This window comes from Oncorhynchus kisutch, linkage group LG8 (genome assembly GCF_002021735.2).
Source record: "Oncorhynchus kisutch isolate 150728-3 linkage group LG8, Okis_V2, whole genome shotgun sequence".
NCBI classification, from domain to species: Eukaryota; Metazoa; Chordata; class Actinopteri; order Salmoniformes; family Salmonidae; genus Oncorhynchus; species Oncorhynchus kisutch.
This window is the reverse complement of record NC_034181.2, coordinates 47,467,519-47,482,645: the sequence shown is the minus strand read 5'-3', so window position 1 is coordinate 47,482,645 and position 15,127 is coordinate 47,467,519. Positions and strand designations below refer to the sequence as shown.

Genomic DNA, 15,127 nt, shown 5'->3' with positions numbered 1-15,127 from the left:
TGTTGACGTTGAGACTGGTGTTTTGCTGGGACTATTTAATGAAGCTGCCAGTTGAGGACTGTGTTGTGTTGAGGTGTCTGTTTCTCAAACTAGTACTTGTCCTCTTGCTCAGTTGTGCACCGGGGCCTTCCACTCCTCTTTCTATTCTGGTTAGGGCCAGTTTGTGCTGTTCTGTGAAGGGAGTAGTACACAGCGTTGTACAAGATCTTCAGTTTCTTAGCAATTTCTCACATGGAATAGCCTTCATTTCTCTGAACAAGAATAGACTTAAACAAGTTTCAGAAGAAAGTTCTTTGTTTCTGGCCATTTTGAGCATGTAATCGAACCCACAAATGCTGATGCTCCAGATACTCAACGAGTCTAAAGAAGGCCAGTTTTATTGCTTCTTTAATCAGAACAACAGTATTCAGCTGTTCTAACATAATTGCAAAAGGGGTTTTTAATGATCAATTTAGCCTTTTAAAATGATAAACTAGGATTAGCTAAAACAACGTGCCATTGGAAGTGATGGTTGTTGATAGTGGGCCTTTGTACGCCTATGTAGATATTCCATAAAAAATCTGTCGTTTCCAGCTACAATAGTCATTTACAACATTAACAATGACCACACTGCGTTTCTGATCAATTTGATGTTATTTTAATGGACAAAAAATGTGCTTTTCTTTCAAAAACAAGGACATTTCTAAGTGACCCCAACTTTTGAATGGTAGTGCATCTGCATAGAGGAAAAAGTCACATGTACAGGCAGATTTCATGTTGTCAAAGGCCAGCTTCTTTAGCACAGTTAACTCAGACACTTTTCCGATTAAAACTCGAAACTGCTAGAATTGACTCTCCCCATCCAGGCTGTACCACATTCTGCCGTGATTGGGAGTCCCATAGGGCGGCGCACAGTTGGCCCAGCGGCGCCCGTGTTTGTTCGGGGTAGGCCATCATTGTAAATAAGAATTTGTTCTTAGTTAAATATAAAGGTTAAATATATATATATTTTAAATAACAACCTGATTGACAAGGTAACTTAGCTATAGTTGTTAGGTAGCTTTTCAGACTGTCTGCAACCATGGTCTTGTCTGATGTAACCTTTGCTCCAACGTCCAGGCTAAGATTTCGAGCTTTGTTCTTTAATCTGTTAGTGTAACCTAACAGCTTCAGACACATCCATATTTTACTCAGATTGTTCCTGTTCTCACCTATTTTGTCATTAAAACAATCTTTCTTGGCCTTCTCTATCATCCTGTTAGCCTCATTTCATAATTTCTTATAGTCTATAAAAACGTACTCTGCCTTGGATTTCCTGAACTCCAGAAAGAGTTAATTTCTTAGCTTAATTGCCTTTAAAATATTATTGTTTAGCCATGGTTCTGTTCTTTGCTTAATTCAAAAAATGTTTATCTGGAGCCAGCTTGTCAACAGCATCTAAAAACAATTATTTAAAATTTCCCCAGGCATTTTCCACCTCATTGCATTTTCAATACAGTAAACCAGTCCAATTTGCTCAAACAATTAACAAAATAATCTGCACTATAGTTCTTCATAGACCACATTTTTATTGAGTTATGACAATTAAAAAACTGTTTTCTGAACCGTCCTACTGCAAAAAAGGATGGAATGATCACTGAGCCCATATTTTACATCCCCACTGTTTGACATCCTTGATCTATCCGACACCAACACAAGTTCAATGATGGTTTGGGTTGAAGGGCAGACCCTGGTGGGCTCATTAATCAGCTGGTGTAAGGCAAACAGATTCAAACCATTCTTAAAAGCTTTAAAAGTAACATTGCCCTTTTTAAGCATGTCTGTATTAAAATCACCAGTAACAATAACCTCTGATTTACGAAAATCTGTACAGTTGGAGCAAGTCTCCTCCAACAATTCATAAACTGGTCTTGTAGTCTGTAACAGGTTCTGACTATAATGGGTTTGCATTTTGGTAATAGAATGTCCAGCAACACAGCTTCAGTCTCATCATGGCTTAAATCTAAATCTGTAGTTGAACCCAATCTCTGATCTTACATAAGTACAAACTCCCCTGCCTTTGCGATTGCGGTCTATTCTAATTACTATATAATTTTTATCTTCAATCTCAGCATTTTTTATCGAACCATCTAGCCATGTTTCAGTAAAGCAAAGCACTCCCACCTTACAGTTACTGGAGAGTAGGCGGATTTCCTTGATCTTGGGAGGTTAATACATTGGTAGTGCCTGAGTTGGGTGGTGAGATAATAGCATTAACTCGTTTTTGCTGATTCATCCATATAATACTAGCAGATGCGGAATACATCCAAATGGTGTGAACATAGTTAGCTGGATGTGATGGTCTGCCTCTTCCTCCAAGTTGAAAAGACAACCATGACCACAACCGTAATCTTTGAACACAGAAATGGGTTCTCTCCAAGGCATGGTAGATGTACTGTAACCTCAAAGCATTTCCTTTCATCCTCCCTTCCAGTCAACGAGGTATGTACTGTGTTTTGTGTTCGCACCGTTAAGTCTTTCAGCGAGTGGCAGTTACACATCAATGAACACATTTCAGTGAGATTGAGATTTTATCGTTTTCAGACAATGCCTGTGTATGTAGAGGTTACAGCTCTGGACAACCATGCTATGAAGTACAAGTGGCTTTGAAGTCTGCCCAGACAAAGCAGGCAGTATAAGCAACAACTGGGTTCCACTAGCTACACAGATTAAAAGACTGTCTATGAGAATGTTCACACATCTCTGTCAGACTAGATGACAATGTTTCTCATTTTACATGGAAGTGCTGGGTTGTTTTGACACGTAGGAATGCGTATTAAATATCTGTGTCAAGGCTTTTGGAGGTATGAAATTCAAATTAGATAGTTGGACAGGAAATGTATTCTCCTGGTGGCTATTCACACTGCAATCTGACAATGAGAGTCAAAACTAGATGATATTAGTCACCTTGGATAAGAACACATTTTTAGGCAATGAATAATTAAAATTGCTTTACAGAGCCTTCAGAAAGTTTTCACACCCCTTGACTTTTTCCACATTTTGTTGTGTCACAGCCTGAATTTAAAATGTATTACATTTATATTTTATGTCACTGGCCTACACACAGTACCCCATAATGTCAAAGTGGATTATATATTTTTTTATATTTACAAATGAATGAAAACTGAAAAGCTAAATAAGTTTTAAACCCCTGTGTTATGGCAAGCCTAAATACGTTCAGGAGTAAAAATGGGCTTAACAAGTTACATAATAAGTTGCATGGATATAAAGGAAACCACTCAGGGATTTCACCATGAGGCCAACGGTGACTTTAAAATGGTTACAGAATTTAATGGCTATGATAGAAGAAAATTGAGGATGGATTAACAATGTTGTAGTTACTCCGTTTCTAACCTAAATGACAGTGTGGGAAGAAGGAAGCCTGTACAGAATACAAATATTTCAAAACATGCATCCTGTTAGCAAAAATATACTATAAAGTAAAACTGCAAAGAATGTGGCAAAGAAATTAACTTTATGTCCTGAATACGAAGTGTTATGTTTGGGGCAAACACAACACATCACCAAGGTACCACTCATCATATTTCCAAGCATGGTGATGGCTGCATCATCATATGGGTATGCTTGTCATCTGAAAGGACTAGGGAGTTTTTTAGGATAAAAAGAAACAGAATAGAGCTAAGCACAGGCAAAATTCTAGAGGAAACCAGACACTGGGAGACAAATTCACTTTTCAGCAGGACAATAACCTAAAACACAAGGCCAAATGTACACTGGAGTTGTACATTTTAATGTTCCTGAGTGTTGCTGGTTAAAGTTTTGACTTAAATTTGCTTGAAAATCTATGGCTAGACTTGAAAATGACTAGCAATGATCAACAACCAACTTGACAGAACTTGAAGAATTTTTAAAACAACAATGTGAAAATGTTGTACAATCCAGGTGTGCTGTAATCACTGCCAAAGGTGACTCAGCTGTTTTTATGTTAGATTTTTTTCTCCCACTTTGACATTAAATAGTATTTTGTGTAGATCATTGTAAAAAAAAAGACAATTAAATCCCTTTTAATCCCACTTTGTAACACACCAAAATGTGGAAAAAGTCAAGGGTTTTGAAGTTACTGTAAATGTCGAGCCTCAACACTGTCCTTGATACTCTGGGGCTCAAGGTCATCCAAGAACATTCTAGTAGCAAAAAGTTCATCGTCAGTTTCCTTGATGAATGAGCCCTTCAAATGAATAAAGCCACCTTGATTTAAAAGACTGCCATCTTCTGATTTGTCTGAGGCCTTAGTGTCCTTTATGGTTGCACCCTCTTTGTAGTTAAGATGAGAAACAATTGACTTCATACATGAAAGATATAAATCTTCAAAGTACTCGGGAGGCCTTGGGGTTGTTTTTAAATCCCACCTAGTTGCTCTAGGCAGGGTAGCTATGTTTGAAGGAGACCAAGTCACTGCTGGTTGAGAAATGCCTTAACCCTCCTCCTACACTGTGAGAAGACAAACTGCCAGCTCCATAGCACTCCTCTCTCAACAATGGATGCTTAGGTCTGACATTCTCAGCCCTCCGACTGTGTTGTTCTCAAGTCAAATCCAACTCTTTGAACTGCACAATTTTGGACGATTAATATGCTTAAATTCAATGTAACTAAAGTTTTCTAACAAAGTTTTCCATGTCCTTCCTAAAGTAAGCAAGTGAGGCAGAGACATTTGAATTTATGTTATAGAAGGATTATAATGGAATGAGCCAGTACTGCCAGAAAACGGCACACACATTTTTTGGGGACAAAATATTTATCTATAAGTCAAACGTTTCAGTCCAACACTTCTCAAATATAACAACATCTCCAGATGTAATTTCAGTCACAAGACAATAACTTAGAGACCACAGGCCTAAATTGGAGTGGAATGATGATTTTAGAATTTTTTACAAATGAATCAAAAATGAAAAACTGAAATGTCTTGAGTCAATAAGTATTCAGCCCCTTTTTTATGGCAAGCCTAAACAAGTTCAGGAGTAAAAATGTGCTTAACAAGTCTCATAAGTTGCATGGACTCACTAAATGTGCAATAATAGTGTTTGAAATCATTTTTGAATGACTATCTCATCTCCGTACCCCACACATACAATTATCTGTAAGGTCCCTCAGTCGAGCGGTGAATTTCAAATACATTTTCAACCACAAAGATCAGGGAGGTTATCCAATGCCTCGCAAAGAAGGGCTCCCATTGGTAGAAAGGTACAAGTAAAAAAAGCAGACATTGAATATCTCTTTGAGCATGGTTATTAATTACACTTTGGATGGTGTATCAATACACCCAGTCACTACAAAGATACAGGTGTCTTTCTTAACTCAGTTGCCGGAGAGGAAGGAAACCGCTCAGTGATTTCACCATGATGCCAATGGTGACTTTAAACAGTTACAGAGTTGAATGGCTGTGATAGGAGAAAACTGAGAATGGCTCAACAACAACATTGTAGTTACTCCACAATACTAACCTAATTGACAGAGTGAAAAGAAGGAAGCCTGTACAGAATTAAAACATGTGGCAAAGCAATTCACTTTTTGTCTTGAATACAAATTGTTATGTTTGAGGCAAATCCAATACAACACATTACTGAGTACTACTCTCCATATTTTAAAACATTGTGGTTACTGTATCATGTTATGGGTATGCTTGTAATCGTTAATAAGGACTGAGGAGTGTTTTATTTTATTTTATTTATTATTAGAATAATTTTTTTAGGTAAGCACAGGCAAAATCCTAGAGGAAAACCTGGTTCAGTCTTCTTTCCACCAGACACTGGGAGATGAATTCACCTTTCAGCAGGACAATAACCTAAAACATAAGGCCAAATCTACACTGGAGCTAAGCACAGCCAAAATCCTAGAAGAAAACCTGGTTCAGTCTGCCTTCCACCAGACACTGGGAGAACAATTCACATTTCACTAGGACAATAACCTAAAACACAAGGACAAATCTACAGTGGAGTTGCTTACCAAGAAGACAGGGAAAGTTCTTGAGTTGCTGAGTTACAGTTTTGGCATATATCTACTTTAAAATATTTGGCAAGTCCTGAAAATGGTTGTCTAGCAATGATCAACAAACAATTTGACAGAGCTTGAAGCATTTTTTTATGAATAATGGGAAAATGTTGCACAATCCAGGTGTGGAAAGCTTACCCAGAAAGACTCTCAGCTGTAATCATGCCAAAAGTGCTTGTACAAATTATTGACTCGGGGGTGTGAATACTTATGTAAATGAGATATTTTTGTATTTCATTTTCAATAAATCTGTTTTCACTTTGTCATTATGGGGTATTGTGTGTAGATGGGTGAAAAAAATCTATCCAAAAATGTATTTTGAATTCAGGCTTGTAACACAACAAAATGTGGAATAAGTCAAGTCAAATCAATTTTTATCGGTCACATACACATGGTTAGCAGATGTTAATGTGAATGTAGGGAAATGCTTGTGCTTCTAGTTCCAACAGTGCAGTCATATCTAACAAGTAGTCTAACAATTTCCCAACAACTACCTTATACACACAGATCTAAAGGGGTGAATGAGAATATGTGCATATAAATATATGGATGATTGATGGCCGAGCGGCATAGGCAAGGTGTAATAGGTATAAAATACAGTATATACATATGATGTGAGTAATTCTGGTAATGGTAGTTCTGAAGGCTCTGTAACTCTAGGAGCATGGATGGGCATTGGGTAACACTTTCATCAAGGAGTTGGAGGTTATCATTTCGCTCTCCATGTTTATAGTGAAGAGGACTTCTAATGGAGCTGGCCCATTTTTATTAAAAACAACCCACTGCCATTTCACTTGATGCAGTATCTTCTCCCTCCCTTTCTTTGACCAAGATGCTTGTCATCTCTTCTGCTGCACTTTTATTGAATCATCACTTTAGTAGCCCATAACCGCCTGTCTTTTTTTCTCTCCTCTTTTAAAAAAAATTGATTTTCCTGGAAAGTGACCTCTAAGAAATTTATGACACAGCTCCTTTGATTTGGAGGTCTAATCATAAATGCAATATATTCTCTGATATATGAGATTGTATCAAAGCCATATAAAACGAGTTCCATTTGCATCAAAGAAAATAAGCTTTCCCTTTGAACGTTCATTTATCTAATATATTTTTTTCATTTCAGCTGCCGATGTTTCATCTTTTAATTCTTTGTAGAAGCCATAACATGATTTTTGCCAAGTGTAAGACTGGATTTAAGCGGATAACATTTTCTCAAAAACAAGAGTCTACAGTCCTGCTGCAAATAGGACAAATTAGATAGGACAAATTAGATAGGACAAATTAGATAGGACAAATTAGATAGGACAAATTAGATAGGACAAATTAGATAGGACAAATTAGATAGGACAAATGCTTCGTTATTATTTGTGCTTTATTCGTCAATTAATTTAACCATTTGATTTTCACCTATATCATTGATCACTAATTAATTTGCTGATATATTTGAAATAATTTCATCCTTGTCTTTGCAGGAGTTATCCGTGAGAGTTACCAGAAGGGGCGTGACCAGCTGGTCCCTGTCACACTGCTGGCCATCGCTGTCATCATGGCCTTCGCCATGGGTGCCATCTTCTCTGGTATCCTCGTCTACTGTGTGTGTGACCACCGGCGACGAGACATTGAGCTGTCTGGGCGTAAGGACAAAGACCACGACAGGAGGGGCTCCATGAACAGCGTGACCAAGTTGACAGGCCTGTTTGAGACCGGGGCCAAGGACAGTCGCCCTGAGGCCATCCTCACCCCGCTCATGCACAACGGCCGCCTCACCAATGGTAAGATTCTGATCAAAGCCGACCAGCACCACCTGGACCTGGCTGGCATGCCCACCCCAGAGTCCACCCCCATGCAGCCCCGACGCAAGCCCAGCCGGGGAAGCCGTGAGTGGGAGAGGAACCAGAATCTGATCAATGCCTGCACCAAGGACCTGCAAACCATGGGCTCCCCAGTCATCCCCACTGACCTACCCCTGAGGGCCTCTCCAGGCCACATCCCCAGTGTGGTAGTGCTTCCCCTGCCACAGCACCAGCATCAGCAGCCCTACCAGCATGAGTATGTAGAGCAGCCCCACCGCAGCGACCTCAGCCAGATGAGCCTGGGTGACCAGGGTGCCACACTGGAGTACAAGTCCCTAAAGAGCCCCTGCCACAGCCTCAACCTGGTGGAGAGCGACGGACTGCCACCCCGAGTGCCCCAAAGGGAGGCCTCCCTCACCATCCCCCCTGCCGTGCCCCAGATGGGCAAGCGGCTCGAGGTGCACTCCTCCGTCTATGGCCATGAGTACAAGCGGGGCTACCCGATGAGTGCCCAGAAAGGCTCTGCCCTCAAAAAGCACAACACCAACTCGTCCAACTCCTCTCACCTGTCCAGACACCAAAGTTTTAACCACGTGGAGTCGCCGCCCCCCGCCCCACAGAGGGTGGACTCCATGCACATGAATTCCCAGGGGATGTCCCACTCCAGACAGCCCAGCATGAGCTCTTATGGTTCATTGCCCCGGACCGGGGTCAAACACCTCAAGCCTGACGTACCGCCCAAACCCTCTTTAGTGTCCCTCTCAACGAAAGTCAATTCCAATGACTCCTGCACATAATCAGCACGCTCAGAATACAGAACAGGGAACACAATTGCATCTCCTTTTGTCCTTGTACAGCAAGGACAAAAGTGTACAGCAAACACAACACTGCAAACACAACACACTTTTTAAAAGTTTTTTGTTTATTTTATATATGTGTAAATATTCCACAAATGGTTGATGTTGAGCTCAGGCTGTTGACTCCCAGTTCCTCAGAAACACGGAACACTTGCTACTGAGAAGAAAATTACTTTCATGAATATTTAATTGACAAGCAACATGTCACCCCTGTAGCATTCAAGACGGTGGCTGTGTTGGACTTTTGAACACTATGACTTGACTGATGTTTTGTTTTCTTAACTGACTGCTAAACGCACATAGACAGTGAGAGTAAAGGGGAGCAATTATATAGTGAGGACTGGGGTGTTCTCCCAGCAAGCATTTGGGCACAGCGAGCTCTGACTGGAATGACAGCTTCAGTTTACGTGAAAAACTGTGAAATGCCTCTCAGTGTTACAGCTACTGGACACAGCAATCAAGTTCTGCGTTGGTTGAAAAAAGCCTTGGTCTGAGAATCTTCTACTGCATTGGTTACTGAATAACACATGACTGTTAATAGTAATAGCTTGTTTTATTTATTTTTAATAAGTGCTTTTGAAGAAAATACTGACATTTTAAGCTCATAGAGAAGAGTTATTTAAATATGAATTAATCAAGAATGAAATTATTTAAAGTCAATCAACTGGAGCCAGTACAACTTTCTTGACACAAAAGGTCCACCAGGTCTTCTAGCGCCTTGGGTTTTTGAAGCTTGGGATATATGTGACCTCTGTATGGAGGATATATTTATTTAACTGTGCCAGATGGGACCTACATGATGGAGCAGAACCTCCCATGTTAAAGAAGTCAGAAAAATACAAAAAGCAGAACTCCTGAAACTCACTCCCTCGATCACTCCTCCATGGGCATCTACATACGTTTGGCACTGTGGTTTTGCAGTCAGTCTCTCTCTCCCGGTTGGCTTCTGGCTCACTGTGTATTAACAAGGTTCACTCTTGCATATAAAAGTGCAAAGGGAATAAAACGTGGAATTCCACACATGAAAAAGAGAAGCGTGAGGATGTTGGGCGCTCTGCCAGGTGTGGAGAGCGGCCATTTTGGCAGATACTGAAATGTCTTGTTTTCTCTTGGCACGTCACGCAGTCCTCTGATTGAATTACATCTGTTGATAGCCTGTTTCTCTTCCACATGTAAAGTTGTGCCTTACACCCTGAGTAGTGACATTTTCTTTAGCTGGTAACTATGTCTCCTCTTTGTATTTTCTTATGTCGTCTTTCACTGGTTTGATAAAGGCAAATAAAGAATGTGATCTTGTTGTAATTCTGTTCCCTAGAAATATACAGACATATTCTTCTTTGTGGTTCATTTCAGATAGTGCCAATGATGCGCTTAAAAGCAACCCTTTTTGTTGTGCTGGCAGTGTCGATGATGTTGTTGTGTGTTGAATTTTTTACTTTGCTGTTTGATTGGAGGGATTAATGTTTGTTCTTGAAATGGCCTCTTAGGGTCTTGCTGGTGCACAGCAATAATCAAACACTAACATATGAAAAACACACCAGTATACTGTACAGACATGGCACCAGGTTGATAACAATTCAGTTTCTAGGCAGTGAAAAGCAGGCTGGTTCCTGTGATAGAAAAGAGTAAAAAAAAATATTAGGAGATGTTTTTTAAAAACACATGTTCCAGGACTATTAGAGTAATTTAATTTGTACTAACTCTCTTTATCAAGGTCTTATGAATGACAGTTTCATTGACCAATCTGATCACATTTTTATTGATCACATCTCCCCAAATCAACAGAGCACTCCTTTAGTATTGTGTGTAGATAGGTGAGTTTCTTGATCTCAAGCAGATTTCCATTTACAATGGAGGAAAGCCAATTATTTCTCATCCATAGCCAATGCAAGAAGAACGAGTAGAATATTTCCACTTTTGAGGCATATACAGTATGTGTTAATTGAACTAACGTGTACATAGATGCTTATAGGGTTCGATTGCAGCGACTGCGACATGCATCATGATCAGATTAGGTTTAGTAAAGGGAAGGTCATTTGAACTTTCCACCCCAATAGTGCAGATTGCATCTCTAGCCACGGTCTACATAGCTACTGTGGACAGTGTGTCTCTTTGGTGTGTGTGCCTTCGTCTTTCACCCTTGCTATACACTGCTAGATGCAACTGAGACAGACTCAACTCGTTTTAAACTTTGTACGCTTGTAAGATATTGTGATGTCACAAGGTTTTTTGCCCTACTCCATTTAACATCTGATTCACAGCTTAATGTATGTTGTAAAAAACATTCTCTTTAATAAATGCAAAATGTAATAAAAAAATATATATTGTCATGAAGATGGTTGTATTTCCATGATTTGAGCGCAAAACATGCCATAAAAAAGATGCTTGCTCTGATAGTACAACAGAACAGATAAAAGATAAATGCTTTTAACTTATGGGAAAATACAGCTAACTTCTGTGATATGGTTCTTATTTATGCTTAGAGTACAAGCGGTAGCACTTGTAAAACCTACGTTATGTTGATCCAAGATATTTTGGAGAATTGTTGGCAGTATTTCAGTGTGAATAAACAGGCTGATAAGAATCAGTCTGGAGCCATTAACTGGTTTACAGGTTGGAGTCATTCATCCAACAACACCTTTATGATATGAAGGTGAGTCACTAATGCGTAGAGATTAGGTTACAAGGATGTGACGCTAACAATAAGGGTCCTTGTTCTCTCACAATCTTGTATTGTTCATTCCCTTTTTATTACCTTTGAGTCACATTTTCACCGCTAATGTAGCAATACAGTCAGTGGTAGAGAGCACAATAAGTACACAAACAGCTCTTTTCCGTAGTAAGTTATTTAAAAAGGACACTGGAACAGCTCCATATCATCACAAATTCAAAGCAAACATTATGTTATGCATCTACCATATGTCTTTGTGTTTGTTAAACCAGTTAAACAGATAGGTTCAGGAACAACAAAGCTTTCGGAAAAAATACATAGAGAGAGATCAGGGGCCTGCTAATAAACAGACAAAGTGCTCACAGGCCATTGCTGGAAATAAAATGACAATGTATCCAAACGTAATGTAAGATCATGTATATGTACACTACATGACCAAAATTATGTGGACACCTGCTCGTTGAACATCTCATTCCAAAATCATGGGCATTAATATGGAGTTGGTCCCCACTTTGCTGCTATAACAGCCTCCACTCTTCTGGGACGGCTTTCCACCAGGAACATTGCTGCAGGGACTTGCTTCCATTCAGCCACAAGAACATTAGTGAGATCAGGCACTGATGTTGGGCAATTAGACCTGGCTCGCAGTCGACATTCCAATTCATCCCAAAGGTGTTCGATGGGGTTGAGGTCAGGTATCTGTGCAGGCCAGTCAAGTTCTTCCACACCAATCTAGACAAACCATTTCTGTATGGACTTCGCTTTGTGCACGGGGGCATTGTCATGCTGAAACAGGAAAGGGGCTTCCCCAAACTGTTCTCGCAAAGTTGGAAACACAGAATCGTCTAGAATGTCATTGTATGCTGTAGCATTAAGATTTCCCTTCACTAGAACTAAGGGGCCTAGCCCGAACCATGAAAAACAGCCCCAGAACATTATTCCTCCTCCACCAAACATTTGGCACTATGTATTCGGGCAGGTAGCGAAACCCAGATCCATTCATCGGACTGCCAGATGGTGAAGCGAGATTCATCACTCCAGCAAACAGGTTTCCACTGCTCCACTGTCCAATGACGACAAGCTTTACGTCACTCCAGCCGACACTTGGCATTGTGCATGGTGATCTTAGGCTAGTGTGCGGCTGTTTGGCTATGGAAACCCATTTCATGAAGCTCCTGACGAACAGTTATTGTGCTGACGTTGCTTCCAGAGGCAGTATGGAACTCGGTAGTGAGTGTTGCAACCGAGGACAGACGATTTTTACTCCCTACGAGATCCAGCACTCGACGGTCCCATTCTGTGAGCTAGTGTGGCCTACCACTTCGCGGCTCAGCCGTTGCTCCTAGACATTTCCACTTCACAATAACAGCACTTACAGTTGACCGGGGCAGCTCTAGCAGGTCAGAAATTTGACAAACTGACTTGTTGGAAAGGTTGCATCCTATGACGGTGTCAAGTTGAAAGTCACTGAGCTCTTCAGTAAGGCCATTCTTCTGCCAATGTTTGTCTATGGAGATTGCATGGGTGTGTGGTCAATTGTATGTTATGCCTGTCAGCAAAGTGGATAAATTTGAAGGGGTGTCCACATTCTTTTGTATATATAGTGCATCAGATAATGGACAAAGAAAAATAGGCATGTAATTTGCTGCATGTTATAAATACTCTCCTGGAAGAAAAAAAATCTATGGGAATTCTGTTTGGATTGTGATCTACTGTGAGACAACGGTTGGACTACTCGATAGCTTAAGTGTTTGCCAGTAAACGCACAAGCGCAGACATAACACCCCACCTTCCACCACCACGTCTCCAATTCGTGCTGGCAAGGCTCTGTGCTCATTTTGAGTACTGCTGCCCCACAATCTGTGGTCACAACAAGCTTAGTGGAGTAATCCTTGACCTCTCATCCAGCTATCAGTTCCCCCTTCTGATACATCTCTTAATGCCCTACATCCTCTTAGTATGTGTGACATTCCCTGCCACTGGTCCACTGTTTCAGCCAAAAGAGTAACCATCACAGAGACTATACAGTACAACAATGTCCCTCTTAATGTCCCTTTGAATTAATACAGTTCAACAAGTCATTAACCACCAATGGCCCCTTTAATGATAATTATCACTGGTTTGTTGTGGTTTATTTCTCATAATGGTATTGTGTGTCTATTTTACAGTATATGATTGTGAAGCACGGTCTCTAAGTCCTCTACCCTATTCTACCTCCTGCTAGCCCAAACCACAGGAGGAAAACCTAACACAAAGCAAACCTGAGAATGGAATGTAAAACAAGAATCTATGATGTTGGTGGCTGGCACATAATGATTGTTTATATGAATACCCATATCATGCGTACTCAAGATGCAACGTCCCTGAGAAATCTCTATCAGAATCACACAAAAGAAGAAGAGCATGCCCCTTGACAATTAGGTACTACTACTGTGGCATTGAGATTTTAGAACACAAATAAAAAAGAGGGAAGGTTGATGTGACATGTGCAGGACAGGGCTGTTCCATGGTTTAATTTGAGGGCTTCATGGTGGTGGTGGGAAGAGTGGAATGAACTATGGGAATGAGGAGAGAAGAGGCATTCAGTGCAAATCTTGAGCACACATGTGGCTTAGCATAATGGTTGGCAGGGGGATCAAAACAATGCCCACGGGTGACGTGAGGGAGTAGAACAGAGCAGAGCAGGGGGACTTGGACATGGTCCTCCCCCTCACTCAGAAGCCACTGCCTAGGACTGGGAGTGACTGACTGGCTCTATCTAACAGGAGCAGGGGGTAATCCTCAGAATAGGTTTATACGCTGAAACCTGACTAGGAGCAGCACAATGTCCTCATAACACTGTCATGATTAAATGAAGACCCTATTCTATTGAATATAAAAGGGGCCCAGAGTTTTTCCTGGTAAGGTTGCATGGTCAGGAAGAACTCAGACCTCAAATCATGACAGTGTTTTCTGGGCATTCTGATGGCCACTCCAAGGGTCTTTCACATGACAGTCCATTTTGTAGCATGATCAGGAACAAGCACCTGGTTTGAGAAGTGTGAAATAATAGATCTTAATGATTGTTTCATGCCTCATGATTATGGGTAATAGTCAGATATCTGGTTTGACTGGGATTATTGCCGGTCATCCCAATGGCAGTTTGCATTATGATGACCACTCTGATAAATTGTGACTGAATGTTGTTAAGAGTATGTATAGCTGGAAAGCGCAGACTGACCACTGTTCCCCTTCCTGTTGTAATTAAAAGTGGTAGAGTGGGAGGTCAAAGGAGCGATGTGGAGAAACTTGCACCTCACTCAACTGACACAAAACTAAAAGAAACATAGAAATGTGAAAGTTATCACGTAACTGAAAATTGGTTGTGAAAATTACATTTCCTACACTGGTTTTATCACATTGTTTCCATTTCTCTGATTTCAAGATGTATGTTGTTCTATGGCTTTGTTGTTCCATGATTTATTTATTTTATATAAAGGATCATTTCATATTTATTTGGTATCATTTTTTGCCTTACTCTTTTCAGAGAACTGCGTCAGCTAGAGTAGTAAAGTACACTGACAAACAGTCACGGAAATTATTAATGAGCATGTCACCAGCACGGTGGCTGTGCGTGCCTTCAAGGATATGGTGAAATGTATGGCAATGACAAAGGACTATGAACACATTATCTGGCATGGCATATTAAAGTCAAGAAGAACTGGCACCAGAATCATTCATCCACCTGTCTTGTCCGAAAGTCTACCAAACATGTTCATCGAAGGATGCCAAATACCATTTGA

At 40.5% G+C, this 15,127-nt stretch overlaps 1 protein-coding gene across 6 annotated transcripts in view; it reads left to right on the top strand.

Moving 5' to 3' along the window:
* LOC109895597 (semaphorin-6A) overlaps window positions 1–11,008 on the top strand; it is a 92,573-nt gene extending 81,565 nt beyond the window's left edge. For all 6 annotated transcript variants that reach the window (XM_020489430.2, XM_031830453.1, XM_031830452.1 and 3 more), the window contains one exon: window positions 7,497–11,008. In XM_020489430.2, the coding sequence (XP_020345019.1) occupies window positions 7,497–8,614 (1,118 nt within the window). In that variant the 3' untranslated portion in view covers window positions 8,615–11,008. The remainder of the gene's footprint in view (window positions 1–7,496) is intronic.
* Window positions 11,009–15,127: the final 4,119 nt, after the last annotated feature.